The 16,628-nt window shown below is 43.0% G+C and overlaps 1 protein-coding gene across 3 annotated transcripts in view; it reads right to left on the bottom strand.

Moving 5' to 3' along the window:
- Positions 1 to 3,438: 3,438 nt before the first annotated feature.
- MKLN1 (muskelin 1) overlaps positions 3,439 to 16,628 on the bottom strand; it is a 94,546-nt gene continuing 81,356 nt past the window's right edge. For all 3 annotated transcript variants that reach the window (XM_030959350.1, XM_030959352.1, XM_030959351.1), the window contains 4 exons: positions 16,413 to 16,552; positions 14,087 to 14,189; positions 5,762 to 5,816; positions 3,439 to 3,859 (listed from right to left, as the gene is read on the bottom strand). In XM_030959350.1, coding sequence (XP_030815210.1) covers positions 3,738 to 3,859; positions 5,762 to 5,816; positions 14,087 to 14,189; positions 16,413 to 16,552 — 420 coding nt within the window. In that variant the 3' untranslated portion in view covers positions 3,439 to 3,737. The remainder of the gene's footprint in view (positions 3,860 to 5,761; positions 5,817 to 14,086; positions 14,190 to 16,412; positions 16,553 to 16,628) is intronic.

The raw sequence follows: 16,628 nt of genomic DNA, 5'->3' as shown, positions 1-16,628 counted from the left end.
TAATTTCAATGAACATTTTGCATCACCCTTCAGGCCTTCCCAGGACCAATACTAACTAATGGGATCCTCAAAAGAAAAAGAGGCAAAAAGGTGGCTAAAGTGGTTATAATCTCATTTAACAACATGTAACAAAGTCCTTCTGCCACATGACAACATTTTGGGTCACACTGCAAGAGCAGAACATGCTTGGAGAAGTAATTTTGGGAGAACTCTTAACAAGTTCTACCTCATGCCTACTATAAGGGGTTGTATAAGAGGAACATCAACAAACTTACTTAATTCTACCTAATCCAAGTGACCAAAAAAATTAATTCTGAAAGGCTCTATTTCTCTAAGAAAATGCATCAATTGATAGGAAAAACATAAAGAATAATTTCTTGTTTTCCAAGGAGATGACCCACTAAAGGGTATTGTAAGGGCCAGAGTCAGTGAAGAACCAAACACAGGATTTCAAAGGATATTTTTAAACAGCTAAATCAAGAGTGAAGTCTGGATGTCTGTATCAAGTTTACCCCACCCTGACTTCCTCTAGCTTTAAAAGACATACCAGAACCTTGTAACTTTGGCTTTAAAGACCCAAAACATGATGAATGAGTCCCTCTCTGACAAGGAACGACACTTTCCTTCGCAGTACCTTATTTACAAGTTAACACAGAATTTACAGATAGAACTACTCACTGTAGTGCAAAGATTATGTGGCGTCAAGTTCATACACAAAGTCACCTTATAATCTAAAGCAAAGGCAAATAGAGTATGTTTGTCTTGTCTAAGCTAAGGAGCAGCCTCAGACACAGCCTACAAGCAATGATGGTGAGGTTCAAAGACTTCTCACGCACAGCTCGGATATTTATAACCTCGCATGCACTGGGCTGTGAAACGTTTTCAGGTGGCTGTTTTCTGATCCAGTGGGTTTCTTTACTGTTTGTATTTTGGGCTTTCTGTAATGAGCACATCAGATGCTTTCCTGGAATATCATCGGTGTCTTTAAAGATCAGCATGCAATGAAATTCAGACTACTTGTGTCACTGCCTGACAACAAGTGGCTGATTTTAAAAGGAAATTTATACTTCACTGCTCAGAATTTTTGGTTAGAATTTAAAGCAGGTAACGTAGCATACATCAATGCAAAGAGATCATTTGACTCCTAGCTTTAAGGACAAAAAGAAGGGAAGATTCTTGGCAAAGCCACAAGAAGCCTTCCCTTTGGATTAACCTCTCTGGCCACACGGTGCCTCTGCTGCTCAACAAATACTGCAGAGCTGAGCAAAGTTTCTGCTGGTTAATCAGCAGCTGTAATCCATGAACTGTGCTGGTGCGAGCGGCATCGATCTGCTCCGGACAAAGGCAGGTCAATATTTGATCATCCTGAAGTGCTCTCGTTAGCTGGGACTGTCAGTCCTGCAGAAGCCACGTTCCCCTGGCTCAAACAAATCATTGATTTGCACCATGCTACAGAACATAGAGCCGAGGCTGCCGGGCTCCACGCGCACCCCCGGCGCAGAGGACAATGAGTTTGGATCGAATTCCTGTCGCACAAATCCAACCTGACACGATGCACTGCTCACCAGCAATGCCATTCACAGCTCTGGCTGCTCCTGAACTTCCCCTGCCTGCTCACCAGGGCTTCTCAAGGTGTATCTTTTGGGTTCTTTCAGCCATCCAAGTCAGACACACAACAGTTTATGAAGAGCTTGGTTAATTAGAGAACTGTCACAAAGAGTATTTAATCATCTGACTGAAGCTGAGGATACACAAGCAATGAGATCAAGTGGTAAAGGAGCACAGCAGCAGTAAATTTAAGTACTAAAAGGTTGCAGAATTTTGGCTGGTTACATTAAAAGTGCTCATTTAGATCTCAATGGAAGCAACAGCTCAGCTGGAATATTCCCCCAGTATCTACATTTGTACTGTATAAACTCTACATTAACTTAACAAAGCCTCAGCACAGGTAGCACACCACAAAGCCCAGCAGTGATGTAAAACTTTTTGTGTCAATAGGAAAAAAACCTGCCACGTTCCAAAGAAACAATTTCATCAGATTTCATTTCCCACACAGAGTGGATTCTTCTGCAGACATCTGATTTGCCATCCACTGAAGTGCACAGTGTCTGAACAGTCTCAAGTGACAGGTTAAAAACACTTCATTTGTACAGTCCTCCCTGAAGACAAGCCTGGCCTCTGACATTCTGTTCCTTTCTAAGTGATTAAACACTAGTATGAGGTTTTGAAATTTATTTCTAATGCACCAGGACTACAGAAGTTACACAAAGAACATGATAAAGAGGCAATACAATCAAAGCAAGCAGACACTCGAGCTCTGAAAAAGACACTTGACTAACTCTTTATTTCAAGAGTCCAAATCATCTTTGCACACACAGGACTTCCACCAAGTTCAACAGGAGCCACAGCAGGTGCAGCAATGATACCTGACTGGCATGAACACTGCTGGACAGAAAGTTTTGCAGTTTCATATAAATATTTACATCTGCCAGTGTGTACTGAATGCTCATGGACACTGAATGCAGAGTTTCTACTGGTGGGTATGCATGTCCTTCATTCAACCTCACAGTGCAGCATCAAGCCCTTACAGTGTTTATAAAGAAGGCTTTCAGCAAAAGGAAGAATACATTTTCTATACATATGCATCAGCTCATTTTCAGAGATTTATGCTAAGAAGGCCTCCCTCACATTCAGATCTAGGTCTAAAATGCATTGACAAGGGAGCTGCACTTACATGGGAAGGAGACAAGCTGTTGGGAGCAACGCCCTGTACACGTACACACGGACAAACGCACACAGAAACGCTTCACATGGAAATGAAGACAATCTGCTTCAGAAATCCTACACCCAACCTGGGGGCAGGTTTGCAGAGGCTGGGGATGTGTGTGATGGAAGACCCAGTTCTGCCAGGCTCGCTGAGGACCCACAGGGTTTCTCAGTGGATGAGCACAGCAGCAAAGAGATCAATCCCTGAAAAGGGGCCCATGTGGGCGGTGACCGCACTCCTGTTTTCCAGCTGTATCTCAGGTTCCCTCTTGCCTGCCAGGTTTAAGTGGAAGGCTCCAGAGAACAGGAGACAGGGATGCAGGTCATCAGTTTAGGTGGAGTCTCAGAAGCAATTAGACACGACTGTCAGCACAACTCTGGAAGGGGAGACAGACGATTCGGAACACACGCTCGCCTTCCCGTGACACACCGTGAGTGCAAGACTCAGGACATAAATTACATCATCTCAACACCTGTCAGTGTCCTGCCACCAAGTTATTCAGCTGCTGAGGATGGAGTTGTAGGATAAAGCAATACATCATGACTAGTTACAAATGAGGAAAGAAAAACCTCTTCCCCCTCTTCCTCAGGAAACACAAAATAAAACCCATCATCTTTAATCCCAGACAACTCACAAATCTCAAATTTTCCCCCATAGGCAAAAAGATCACTGCATGACTGGGTTTTATTTCTTTTTCTTTTTTCCCCCACCTTTTCATCTTACATTTGCTAACCCAAAATCCAAAGTCAGAAAAAATATATATATTTAGTCAGAAGTACGTCAGTTACATTTTATTAACCTACTCCAAGGGAAAAGCTCCAGGGATTCACCATACAAGTATAAAGCCCCTTTCAAACACCTAGGGGTTACTATATTAACTTCATCCCAGCAGTCAATCAATGCAGTAAAAAAATTAAAATACTGAAAATGGATGCTTTTCCCCTCTTCCATGTGTCCAGTGATTGCTCCATTACAGCGTGATGAGGTCCACCAGGTTGCCTTTAGGAGGGGTCATGTTGTCTGGGAAGAAGTTGACTAACGTGTCAAACAGCTGAGTTCTCTGGGCATACGTGTGGTCAACGTCTGAAAATCCTGGGGGAGGAAGGAAAGGGGAAAGTAAGTCACTCGTCCCAATCCCAAACACTCAGTTTAGCTGTGGAATTGTCCATTTGGGATAAATGTTAACAGCTCCCTCTGCCTCCACTAATAAGGCTGCCAGCTCTCCGTCCTACTACTGTGAGCACATATAGAGAGATTATGTCACCCCAAGCCAGCACTGCCATCAAGATGCCATAAAAAGTAATAAACAAATGTCTGTCAAGCTCACTGACAGCCCTGAAGAAATAGGGGAAGCAGGAGTTCTCAGGGGACTGCTCTGATGTCCCAGAAAACAAAATCCATGCAGCTATTTTTATTTGGTGCCTCATTTCTTCTGTCCTCAGGCTTTCTTCATTATCTTCACTGCCATAACCAGAACTGCTCCTTGGATTGCTTGGAGTTTTCCTTGAGATAAGCTGTGCTGACAGCAGGAGTCCCAGCTCAGAGTTGGCATTTACTCACTGGACTTACACCTGGCTGCATCTTGGCACACAGGACCTTTTGCAAACCATTTCTGGAGTGCTGCCTCCCAACATGGCTTGGGAGGGTTTGGTTTGCATTGTTTATCCAAATCCTACACTAAAACCATCAGCAAGAACAATAGGGCAGGCACACAATGATCTACTCCACTTTGGATTACTTCCATTGCTGCTATCTCAAAGGAATGCTTTTTAATTCAGTGAACTCACTCCTCAGTTAATCAAAGTCAACCAAGTTAATCAAATCAAGGAGGGCTGGGGTTTTTATTTTCAAAGCACCTCTTGATGTACATATGCTCCTATCTGTAAATCCAAAATCTGGATAAAGTACTGTACTAAGTCAAGAACTAATTCATCTTTCAAAATGCTTAAAACTAGGGAAAAGTTTTGACAGCGGTGAAGCACTGGCACAGGTTGCCCAGAGAAGCTGTGGATGTCCCATACCTGAAGTGTTCAAGGCCAGGTTGGATGGGGCTCGGAGCAACCTGGGATAGTGGAAGGCATCCCAGCCCACGGCAGAGGGGGTTGGAATGAGATGATTTTTGAAGGTCCCTTCCAGCCCAAACCATTCCATGAGTCTATGAAAAATTAACTTTTTTGAAACTTGGGTTTTCTTTCTTTAAAAGAAGTTGATCCTATCAGTCAATTTGATGTCTTCCAAACCACAGAAACACAGCAGAGCTTCCTCATCCAGCAGGGCAGAACTGCAGTGGACTTCAACCTTCCCTCAGTTTCTCAGATTGGGAATTATACCTCCATCAAAAACTGAAGTCATCCATTCTCTTAGCGAGAGTTCAGTGACTTGAGGACACCCCAGCAGTACAGGGATGCAATTTCTGCCTGTACCTTTCCTACAGCTTGCCCAGGATGAGTCTCTGAGATCTCTCAAAGAGTTAACTGGACAGAGCAGTGAAACAAATCATGGCTTTGGCTCAGCTCTCCTGTTTCCAGCCCTTCACGCCACTGTTTTCTCCACTCTTGACACTCTGCCCAAAGAACTCGTTCTGCAGAGAACAGAGCGAACCAAACTACTCCAGGAATTGCAGTTATCACAGCAAACAGAGCCGTAGCCATGCTGCGAGATTCCAAAGTGACATGACAGGAGGTGCTTTATTCTGACCAAAGCTTCTGTTTACTTGGGTAACAGTGAAGGATCAGATGTAATAAGAGACAAAATGATCCCGGGAGGCATTGGTTTAAAACCACTGATGTTGACAGATGTTTTAAATATGGGCTTGAGGTATTGGACACTGGTCATTATAAATAACCTCTCAAATGTCTGGGTAGCGGCACTTTGCATATTGAAAAGAGCCTGCAATGTTCATAGGAACCATAACATTTGATATAAAAACCAGTAGAAACTAAGAGTAATTATCAAAGGGAACATCATGTAATTCCTCTGACACACAATACTCACCGAGAGTCGTGAAATCCGAGCCAGACTTAAATAATGCTGAGGCAAGAAGCTGAAACTGCAGAAGAAGAGGTAAAGGGACAAAGAAAGAAAAAAGTGTTATTAACCACAAAGGCAAAAACCCCAAGGGATTCATAGAGGTACAAGTAGCTTTAGAGTTGCTGTGTTTTCTCCACACAATCCTCCTAACTCCTGTGCCATACACATGAATAAGAGCAGCAGGCACTTTCACATGAGCACTACAATTTGTCACCTTGGCACAAGTTAGATGGTTTTTCCTAGAATTAGAGCAGTGTTGATGCAATGAAAGGTATTTGACTGAGAGCTCTAAAAATCTCATTTTTTTACATATAATTTTTTGCCTCTTTGGCAGAAGGTAGAGTCCTTCCACATAACATTCCCAGGGATTAACATGGTACAGGCTCAGCAGCCAGGGATTAGATGGCACAAAAACAGGGTAACTGCTGGAGTGAGCATGAACTTCTTGAACACAGAGAAAGTTCTGCCCCACAGAGAGAAGCTGTGGATGCCCTAACCCTGGCAGTGTTTAAGGCCAGATGGGACTGAGCAATCTGATCTAATGGGTGGCATCCCTGTCCATGGCAGGGAGTTTGGAAGTTTGGAACTCAACGATCCTTAACGCTCCATCCAACCCAAACCATTCTAAGATTCTAATAACAACCCTTCTGAAGTGCCAGAGATCTCACATCACAAATTTAAGGCAATATCTTCTTAACTAAAAATAAAAATTCTTTGTTTGGGAACATCAAGACCATGAATAAAAACATTTTACTTAACACATTCATGGTTTTATTCTCCCTTCATGTCTCACTGATAGATGATGACCAGTGTCTTCCCTCTGCCCCTGAGTGCTGTTTCCAGGAACCCAAGGAACAGAAAAGCTTAGTGCTTTGTCATGCTCCTGCAGAGAAAGAGTTTATTCCTTAAAGCCCTGGAATCTTGTGTTTCCTGCCTGTGTGTCTTTTCAGCACACAGCCTGAAGGAAAAGAAGGGAGGAAAAAAACCAGAAGAGAAGCAAATATGTTCAGGGAAGAAGTGGAAAGAACAGCCAGGCATTACATATCCATCAGTTTAATTTCAATTTCAATAAAAAATGGGAACACAGACAGTTTGTAGGCATGTAGGAGTGGAGAAGGTGATGAGTAGCAGCCAACGTGAATTTGGCAACAACAAGTTGTAGCACATCAATCTGATTTCTCCTATGAGGCAGAAGGCCCTAGAGATGGGACTTGGCAATAGACCTTGTCCATTCTGACTTTCATAGGAATTCTAACACTTTAATATGATATTTAAGGCACATTGTCAAGGCATTACTTAGATTAGGCCAACAGGGAAAGGCAAACAGGTCAAATAATTTTTCAGTAGGTGGCCATCAATGGTTTGACATCAAAATGGAGCCTTGAATCAGGAGTGATTCATCTGTGCCCCAAGGTCAGCATCACCCTGGGTTTTCAGTGATAACCTGCTTGGCAGAACAGGGCAGGATCACCAGACCTTACACCACACTCTGACTGACTGCCAGCATGGAACAGATAGCCTTCCAACTGTTTTTCCACTTAATCCAAATTATAATGATGGATTGAGGTGCATTTCACCAGGGCCAAGTGCAAATCAACATAAACAGGAAAAATCAGCAATACAGAACAGGCGCAGGGGCTCTGTGAAAATGCACTTAGGCACTACAACTGATCAGTATCACTTTATTATAAAACTGAGAAATGCATGAAAAGGAGCAGAATCTTTAAATAAAATACTCTTGCTGTTATCAAGGTTTTAAAGTCTCTTCTACAATAAGGAGTCCATTTTGGGATGCCCTGTATCAGCTAGCAACATGTGAGGAAAGCACTAGAAAAAAAATTAAGTGTTCTGAAAAGCAAGTTCTACAAAGAAAGCTCAAAGGAGTGAGGGCTGCAGAGAATGATGGCCAAATGCAAAACCGCCAGAAATCACAGATGCAAAAAGTAAAAAAAAAATAGAAAAAGTGCTACAGAAAGTAGATCTACAATCAAGTGCAAGAAGCTACAAAAACACTTCAGTAAGATCAGTTTCAATGTGACATCAAGGGGAAAATCAGGCTAAAATAAGGACTGTAGTGTCTGGGGTAAGTCTGCATCCTTTGGGGAGGGTATGGTGAGAGACACACAGGATTGAGAAACTGGAGATGAGAGGGAAGGGGCTGTAAAGTGCCCTCCTGAGAGCAAGGCCTGGTCACACTAAATCACTGCAATGCCACATGTGGATTCCACCGTGAGCCTCATTTGTGAGAGCAGCTTGGCTTCCCAGCAGCACCGTACTTAAACAGCTGCCCAGCAGAAAGAGCTCCAAAAGTTCCAATAAACCCGTGGCTAAATCCGTGCAGCTTCTGAGAGCAAATGCCTGGCTCTGGCCATCCCTCCCTCCCACAGGATGGCTCAGGGGCCCGCTGCCAGCTGCCTGGTGGCACACCCAGCTGGGATAAAGCGGGTGCCACGCGCTCCCAGGGGTTCCCATGCTCCTGCAGCAACGCCCTGCTGGGAGCACAGAGCCACACTGGGGCTCAGGTGCCTGACCAAGAGGCCAGATGAGCAGGGTTCAGCCAAGAACTCGCTGAACTGAGACCAAAACCCTGCTAAAAATGGTCTCTGCCAAGTTTCCAGCCTCATCTGCACCAGGCATGATGGATTTTCATGGCTATGAGTTTCTTTGCAGCTTTGTGGGGAAGGAGGATCTTGTTCCCTTCTCCAGTGATGGTGCCACACTTGAGTTAACCTTGAGGGCTGTTGTTTGTTTGGTTTGAAATTTAATTTGTGTATCAGCTCACACTTGAAAAGCACTTTCTGATAGAAAAGTCAAGCGTGTGAGTTAAGAACATCAGTTAAGGACAGTGCTGAACCTAAGCTGGTTCACTCTGCATTTGTATTACAATCCCAAACCCTACAATGTTCTTCCATAGGATCCCTATGCTTTTCCCAAAGTGTAGGACAGTTACTGCTCACTCAATACCAGGTCTCCTACATACCATTCCCAGCAGATATCCAATGTACTATTTTCTTCACAAAGTACAAGCTCTGCTCTAAAGAAGGAATTAATTTCTTCATTGACTTTCTTATCATATTAATTGTTATTCTAACAGATGGCACTTCAAGCTCTGATTAATTTGGGGTCTATTTGAAACTAACAGTATCTGATTTTTCAAAATATGTAGTGTTATGCAACAGCTTCTGAATTTGCAGAAAAGCATGGCCCTCAAGCAAATCACACCTCAGATCTCTCCCATCAGGCACCAGAATGAAACATCCAATTAATGACCATCTAGGAAAAACAATTTGCTTAATATCACACAGCAACTCTGTTATGGAGACAAGAGCAGAATTCAATTATCCAGCAGAAGCATCCAACTGCTTTAATCACACCACCACCCATTTTCTTCTGACAATCCCTCTGGCTCACTGGCTTCATCCATTCCAAATTAAGCCTCCACTCCAAAGACAGCAGTTCCCTTTGTTACACAATTAACTTCTCTCTTAGAAATCCAACCAACCTCCTGAACAGAGGCAGGGGTTCCTTGGAGACAAACAGATCTGGTTAACTAACAGAAGGTCATCTACTAGGTCTATTTTTATATATTTGCTGCACACCTCTGCCTTTGCACAAACAAAACGATTAAGGGGGAATGAGTAACTCTCGTTTGGGATACGTTGCCAGTTGTGTGAATCAGACACAATTCCTCCTCCTCCTCTGTAATGCCTGTGTGTGAGTGCTCAGATCACAGCATAAACCAGTTCCTCAGCTTTGACCAGTTCTCTGGGGCTGGTGACTCCCAGCACAGGCTCAAAGAGGCAAAGAGAAGCACAAACCCTTTGAGGATGGAGCTGTTGCTGAAATTGGGAAGGCTGAACGCTGTTTTTGTAAAGGCTCCATGGCTCCAAAGCCTCTGCTCCTGCAGCACTCAGGCTCTGAGGCTTTACAAAAAATCACAGCAGGACACAAAGAGGAGAAACAGGCTTTTCTTAGCTCCTTCCTAGAACTATTTTTCCCATTTGGGCTTCAGTTTTCCCAGAAATACCAGTCTAATGCAGATTCAAACAATACTTTTAGGCCCTGCTGGCTTTATCTGTCAAATTTATTAAAGACAAGGTCTTAAGCATGGAAAGTATGAAGCAGCCTTGAACAGGGGCCTCCAGCCTCAGTCTACAAGCAAGTCAGGCCTCAGATTGGCCTCCAGGTCCTTGCTCTTTCTCCTACCACGCTCCAAGAAAAACATACTGCGAGTTTTCCTTGTGCTTTGTATCTGTTTTACAACAATCATGGGATTGAGCTTCATCAGTTGTTGAATCTCCATGTACAAAATCATCCTGCTCTCTCATACTTGGAAAGCACTGGGCATTTTTTGTGTCATCTTGATTTCTACTGCAGCCCGTTTAACAGCAGCAAAGTTCTGGATATGATTACTGCAGTGTTCAAGGAGCATCTTTAGCTTTTATACATGAACTACTGATGTTTCTGTGATTTAACAGCACCTGTTTTTCTCTAAGTACAAAATCTGGAATTCAATTTGATATTTATTTTGACCATCCTCTTATCTTTTAAAAGCCTGCTGTTGTAATCTTCCACCAAATTCACATCTGTGTGTGACAGAGAAGTACAGCCATGCCAGTAGAAAATTTTACACCAGCAAATGACCCTTTTAATCTGTTAAATCATGGGCAAAATTCCCCATTTTCTAGAAATTTACCCTCTTTTTCCTATAGTGTCCTATAGTGTCAGGGCTATTAACTTATAGCCACTAAAAAGATCCACTGATTTGGGAACACTGAACTGACTGAGGAGGTTTAAGTGATGCCAAGCAGAATCAGAGTTAATGACTGGATCTGCATTTGTGGGCAGAGAAGTTGCTGGCACACAGCCTGTGGCTACTAAACCAAGCACCCATGCAATACCTGTTACGTGCAGGCATCTACTTCATTTCAGAGTAATAAAAAAGGAGGAAAAAAATAGTCCTCTTAGCATCCCTAAAATTCACAGCAACAGAATGAAAATCTTGGGGTATGTTCCTACTATCAATCATTCATGCTACTTTAAACAAAATCGGTTACTGAGGCCAAAGTAAGTTTCAAGAACAGTCTGTTTGTTTTCCTTGGCATGCAACTGCAAACAGCTGAACAGACTTGCCTAACTAAGTCAGAAGGAATTACTTCTATTACAAAGCAAGCAAGCCTCACCACAAGGGGAAATTCTGCTTGTAATGGTATATAACACCACCCAGATCTCCATCCATAAAACATGAAGCCATACAGGCCAGTCTCCAGAATTATTGCATGAAGTTGAGGATGAAACTATTCAGCCTGGTCCTTCCCAAATTTAACAGCTGCCCTGGAAAGAGGGAAAACAGGCAGGAATTGATTCCCTAAAGTTCTAAGATGACTTACAGCATTCAATGGCTGCAGCCAGTCACATCTATCACCTTTGCTATTAATTGAGATACAAATCAAATAAAGGCAGGGTATGGAGGTGTCTGGGCTGAGAGACACAATCAAAGTGGTGCTTGAAATTCGATATGGAATCCAAAATGCCTGCGTCAGTCAGTCCTTTGGAAAGCACAGGAGCTATTTGAAGATGCAATGCCAGAGCAAAAAGCCAACTCGATGTGATAACCGGAAGGTAAATTGACGTCAACTGGAAATGCACCCAGTCAGTACCAGCCCAGCAGCTGGCTCTGTGCCACAGCCCTGGCAGATCTGTCCCAGCGGAAAAAAAAGCTTTGGATGTTAAAGCTTTATGACCAGCACAATGAATAATAATTAAAAAAAAAATCCAAACAAAATAGCAAAACCCAAACAACAAAGCATCCCAGAAATTGTTAGATGATTTTTGGAGATGGCTGGAATGGATGGAAGCTTTAATTCTGCTGAATGGTGTGTGCTGAATCGACAGCCCAGCACGACAGACAGAAGCTATTGGATTTTGTTTGGATCAGACATTAGGCCTGCAGAGAAAGAATCCACAATATATTCACTCAGCTGGACTGAGCTATGCAAGCTCATTCACTGGATCATTAATGTTCAGAACACCAGTGTGCTCTCTGAAATGGGGTAATTCTTTTTTTCATTTTATTCTACTTCTACTAGTATGCTACAGCTTCTACATTCCCCAGAATCTCAGAGGAACCACGCAGGCATGTAAATTCTTCATTCCTACAAGGTTGACAAGTTGAACACTGAGCTGGGAAAAGGAAAAGGAGGATATTAAAGGGTTTCCTGTGCCAGATGTGCCCAACATGCAGCTTCTGCAGCAGCTCCCTCGGTCTGTGGGCGACAGGAGGCAGCAGGAACTAGGAGAAGAGCTTGCTCATCACACCACAGATCTTTGCTGTTCTGGGAATAATAAAAAGGCCCAGCCAGCCATGAGATGCAAGATCTCCTTAGGAATAACTGGCAGAGGAGAGACAGGCTACCAGCACACAGGTGTGACATGGAGAAAAAAGGAGATCAGAGAACACAGGACACATCTTATAGGAGGGGGAGGGAAAAAGAGAGCATCAGGTTGGGGGCTGGTACTCTATGGGCTAGTACAGGCTCAAACAGGAAGAAGAAATCTTGAATTCTGGGTTCAGTTTTAGGGCCCTCACAAGAAGAAAGTCACTGAGGGGATGGAGTATGTCCAGGGAGGGGAATGGAGCTGGGGAAGGGTTTGAGGCACCAGGAGAGGCTGAGGGAGCTGGAAAGGGGCTCAGCCTGGAGAAAAGGAGGCTCAGGGGGCACCTTGTGGCTCTGCACAACTCCTGACAGGAGGGGGCAGCCAGGACAGGGTCACTCACAAGTAATAAAACACAGGAGAAGAGGAAATGGCCTCAAATTAAGACTGGGTATCAGGAAAAAATTCTCCAGAATTTTTCCAGCTCTGGCACAGGCTGCCTGGGGAAGTATAATCCCCATCTCTGGAGGTATTTAAAAGCCATATAGATGTGGCACCTGGGGACATGGTTTAGTGTTGGCCTTGGCAGTGCTGAGGCAATGGTTGCACTTGATGGCCTTAAAGGTCTTTTCCAACCTCAAAGACTCTGAAGTTTTACCACACTGGGAAGATGACACATATTGAGGAAAAAAAAAATCTCCTTTCCTACTTTAAGAAATGCAGGATCATCTGCTGTCTTTCCTATGCTAGAAATGACTAGAAGGGATGTGAAACTACTTGATATGGAACAATTTGAACAAGAAACCATTTACAGAGAACAGAGAGTCACAGCACTTAAATATTTTGTTGAATCACATGTTTATAAACGCTGATTAGAATTTATGACAAATGTGATCACATCCAAGATCCTGATAAGAGTAAACTTTTTTCCTAATTCTAACCCTACAGTTCCATCCTGTGCACATGCAAGAATATTCTTATATTCTCCCTCAAGACTTTTCAGTGTCTGTATAATCTTTTCTTTAGCTAAAGTAGCAAGTTAAAACCACCAGATTAAGAGATTTTAATCCAGGGACTCAGCATGGAATAGAACTGCCCCTCCTCCTATCATGATTTTATAAATGGAGCTGTTGAATCCCTTCCCAAGTCATTAAGGAAAGAAGACAGAAAGAACCCCAGACTGTTTCTAATCTACCCATCAGGGGCTGAATGCTGGCTGCCCCAAACTCCATGTGGAAATTACCCATCTCAGTTGGCTGCCCAAACTCCATGTGGAAATTAATGCCAGAGTCAAATCAACCACCTTATCTGACATTTCTCACTCTTTCTTTAATCCATTTTGTAAAGTGACACGCACTGCAGTACTGGAATCAAAACAGGAAATGGGAACAAATTCCTGGAATAAATAAAGAACATGCCTATTGGATAATATTCAAAAGGCAAAGGACATATGATTTTAAGGGCAGCAGAGCAGTGTATAGGTATAAACTACTTCAAGAAATATTGATCATCTTTGGAAAAGCTTTCCCTCCCCAGAGATGCTGAATATTGAGAAGCCTGAGCATGAGTAAGTTTCTATTCCCTTTCTACTGCACAACCAACTACAGACTGGTGACATTTCAGAGAGTTTACATTTCAATTAAAGCTCCCAAAATATACACCAGCACACTGGAATTAAAACAAGGCTTAGCCTTCACTCTTAGGAGTACAAAAGCTATTTTATCTGGACCTGCAGTTGTTACATGACTGTAGCCAAAACAGTCTGACTTAAGTGCAGAGGAATACATGATACAGCAAAGTGTCTGGCACCTGCTGAGCTTTTACAAATTGAATAAAACCCAGGTTTAAGAAGCCCAAAACTTTCAATGAGAATGCATTCTAAATTTCTTTAGGACAAGGTTGATTGATCCTCACCTCCTTTGTCTCCTCAGGGTCCGAGTGATCCACGGTTACATATAAATCATTCTGCAGGTACTTCAGTGCACTAAGAGGATCAGTCTGAGCTTTCTCCTCAAACCTGCAGAGAAGAGAAAGAAAACTTGAGCACAGCCATATCCTTCAGGACTAAGTCCTACTGGTTCAACATAGAGCAAAACCCATCTAACAAACACAGTACTTCCAAAGAAAACCACATTAGTGAGCCTCACATTTGATGGAATTTCAAGCCAGACTGAAACATGGAAGAGGGATTTTTGGGGTGCAAAGGAGTTGAAAGGGCAAAGTATTACATTCTTACTAAAAATATTCAAAAGCATATGCACAGAAACTTCTCAATATATAAATATAGTATCTTGAGTACAGCTTGTCTTCCACAAATGAAGTAAGGTGTGAGTAGCATCTCACAGAGCAGACACAGGCAAGCCTTGAGCACTTCAGTCCCTGGGATATTAACATCCCACCTTTGGAAAGAGCACAGCTCCATAAAAACCCTCTGCACCACCACCATTATTTCCTCATTGTCTTTTAATGAACAGGAACTGCAACTTCTGTGAATTCCCTCAAGAAGTGAACAGAGCCCTCAGGATATGATTCTGGGCTCAGCATACTCAGTGAGCAGAGCTGCCTCCCTGCAGCATTGAGCTGTTGCATAAGCCTGGAAAGGATGAGGTTTAAAATCACCTTTTTCCTCCTCTCACCTACCCCTGAGTGCAGCATCACACTGTTTGTCATCTTATCATATTGTTATTTTTTTATTTGGGTCATCTGCCTAGCTATTTATACCACAGTGGACATGTGTAGCCTGCATTTTGAAACTGCCTAAAGATGTCAGTGACTGAGCAGCACAGGGAACACGAAGACCTTGTCTGTCACTTGATGCATCTGACAGTTTGGTCACTACACATAGTTTCAGACACTGCCAGAGATTTTCTCAAATGACATCACCATGGTCCAGAGAGCTGAAGTGCTTTAAATGAGTGGAACCACTGCCACCTTGCTCCTTCCCACCTGCCCACCTGGCTGACTGGTACTGAACAAGTTCATAGGAAAAACAGGACCCAGGCTGATGCTGTGGGTTTGCTGTGGATGCAGGGCCAGTACCTGTTCTGCTACCCAGAGTTTGGGGCAGGCCAGGTAAAGGGCAGCCAGTGACCCTACAGCAATTCAGCTCCTGCCAGGCACCCATCCCCCATCCCTGGTTGCTGGAGTTTGGCTCCCTCACACAGACCCTAAAAATGGGAGCATGGTGTATAAACCCCAAACTTCTGCCAGGCAACACACAGCAACATTTCCTTCAAGTGCAATTTAAGCAAGTAAAACAAATAATTCAGAGCTGTCTCTGCACAGCTGCATTTCCATACCATCACATCTGGGTTTAATAAGCCTCCCAGATAACTGGGCAAGGCTTTTATTCATTCTTGTAGGCATTCACATCTACTGTGTGGCTAATCTAAGTGTCTCACCCAGCCACAGTAGCTGTGAGTTGAGTACAGCAATTTGCTTGCTGCCTCAGAAATAAAATACCATCAGGTATTTTAACCTGACCTTCTAACTCTTGCCAGAGCCTGATAACAAAGTATTCTCCCCCAGAATGCAGGGAGAGCTATTTCCTGCTTTCAAATGATTTGCTGAGTCCTGAAAGGCTCTCTCACTGCTGCAATTTCTTGACTAAGGCAACACCATAAGCTTGATTTTGAAAAGTTGTTGCCCTTAATAGCAAATATAAGGCAGCTCTGAAGCATCTAGAGTGCAAGAAGCACTGCAGTGTAGCTGAATTCTGCCTAAGTGAGCTCTTTCAGGAGTTTCTGAATGAGAAACTCTGATGACCTCACCACGGTTGAGTCTCAGATGTGCAAAGGCATCCAGCCCCCAGACTTCATTAGCATCCTTGCAGGCTGTTACTATCTCCAAGCACAGTGTTTCCAAAACATACTCTATTTCCTTGGGAGGTGACAGCACCAAAACACATGTTGATGAGCAGTGCAGTGAAAAGGGAATCTAAAAATTCCCCATGACTCCCCACACAATAACCAGATTTTTCTACTTTTAGAATAGCATGGGTAAAATGAATCAAGTTAATTTTGTAGTTTAGCCCTGGCCCACTGCTTTTTATTAAAATAATTTTAAAAAATAATCAAGAAATGTGCAGAAGGTTTAGAAGGGACCTTGAAGATTATCTAGTTTCATATAACCAACAAAATGACATTTCACAAGATGGTTTCTGAGAGATTTGAGTCTCAGCAACTTGAATAAAAAAGAGACACCTGGAAAAGGAAATTGAAAACCACCTTTGTTTCTATACCTGTGCTTTCTGATGAGGTATTTGCAGTGTCTTAGCAGGTATTCCTTTGAAGGTCGACAGAGCTTCAGAGACCAGAAATCATCTAATCTCATCTTTGGAGAGCAGGATTTACCAGGATTCCCTCCAAATAAGTAATGAACCTAAGGAAATGAGAGGCAGATCAAAAAATTGATTGTTTGTGCAAATCTACTGAACAAAGACAATTTACTATGTCAG

The sequence above is a fragment of the Camarhynchus parvulus genome, chromosome 1A, assembly GCF_901933205.1.
Source record: "Camarhynchus parvulus chromosome 1A, STF_HiC, whole genome shotgun sequence".
NCBI lineage: Eukaryota > Metazoa > Chordata > Aves > Passeriformes > Thraupidae > Camarhynchus > Camarhynchus parvulus.
The sequence above is the reverse complement of the archived record's forward strand: the minus strand, read 5'-3'. Positions and strand labels throughout refer to the sequence as shown.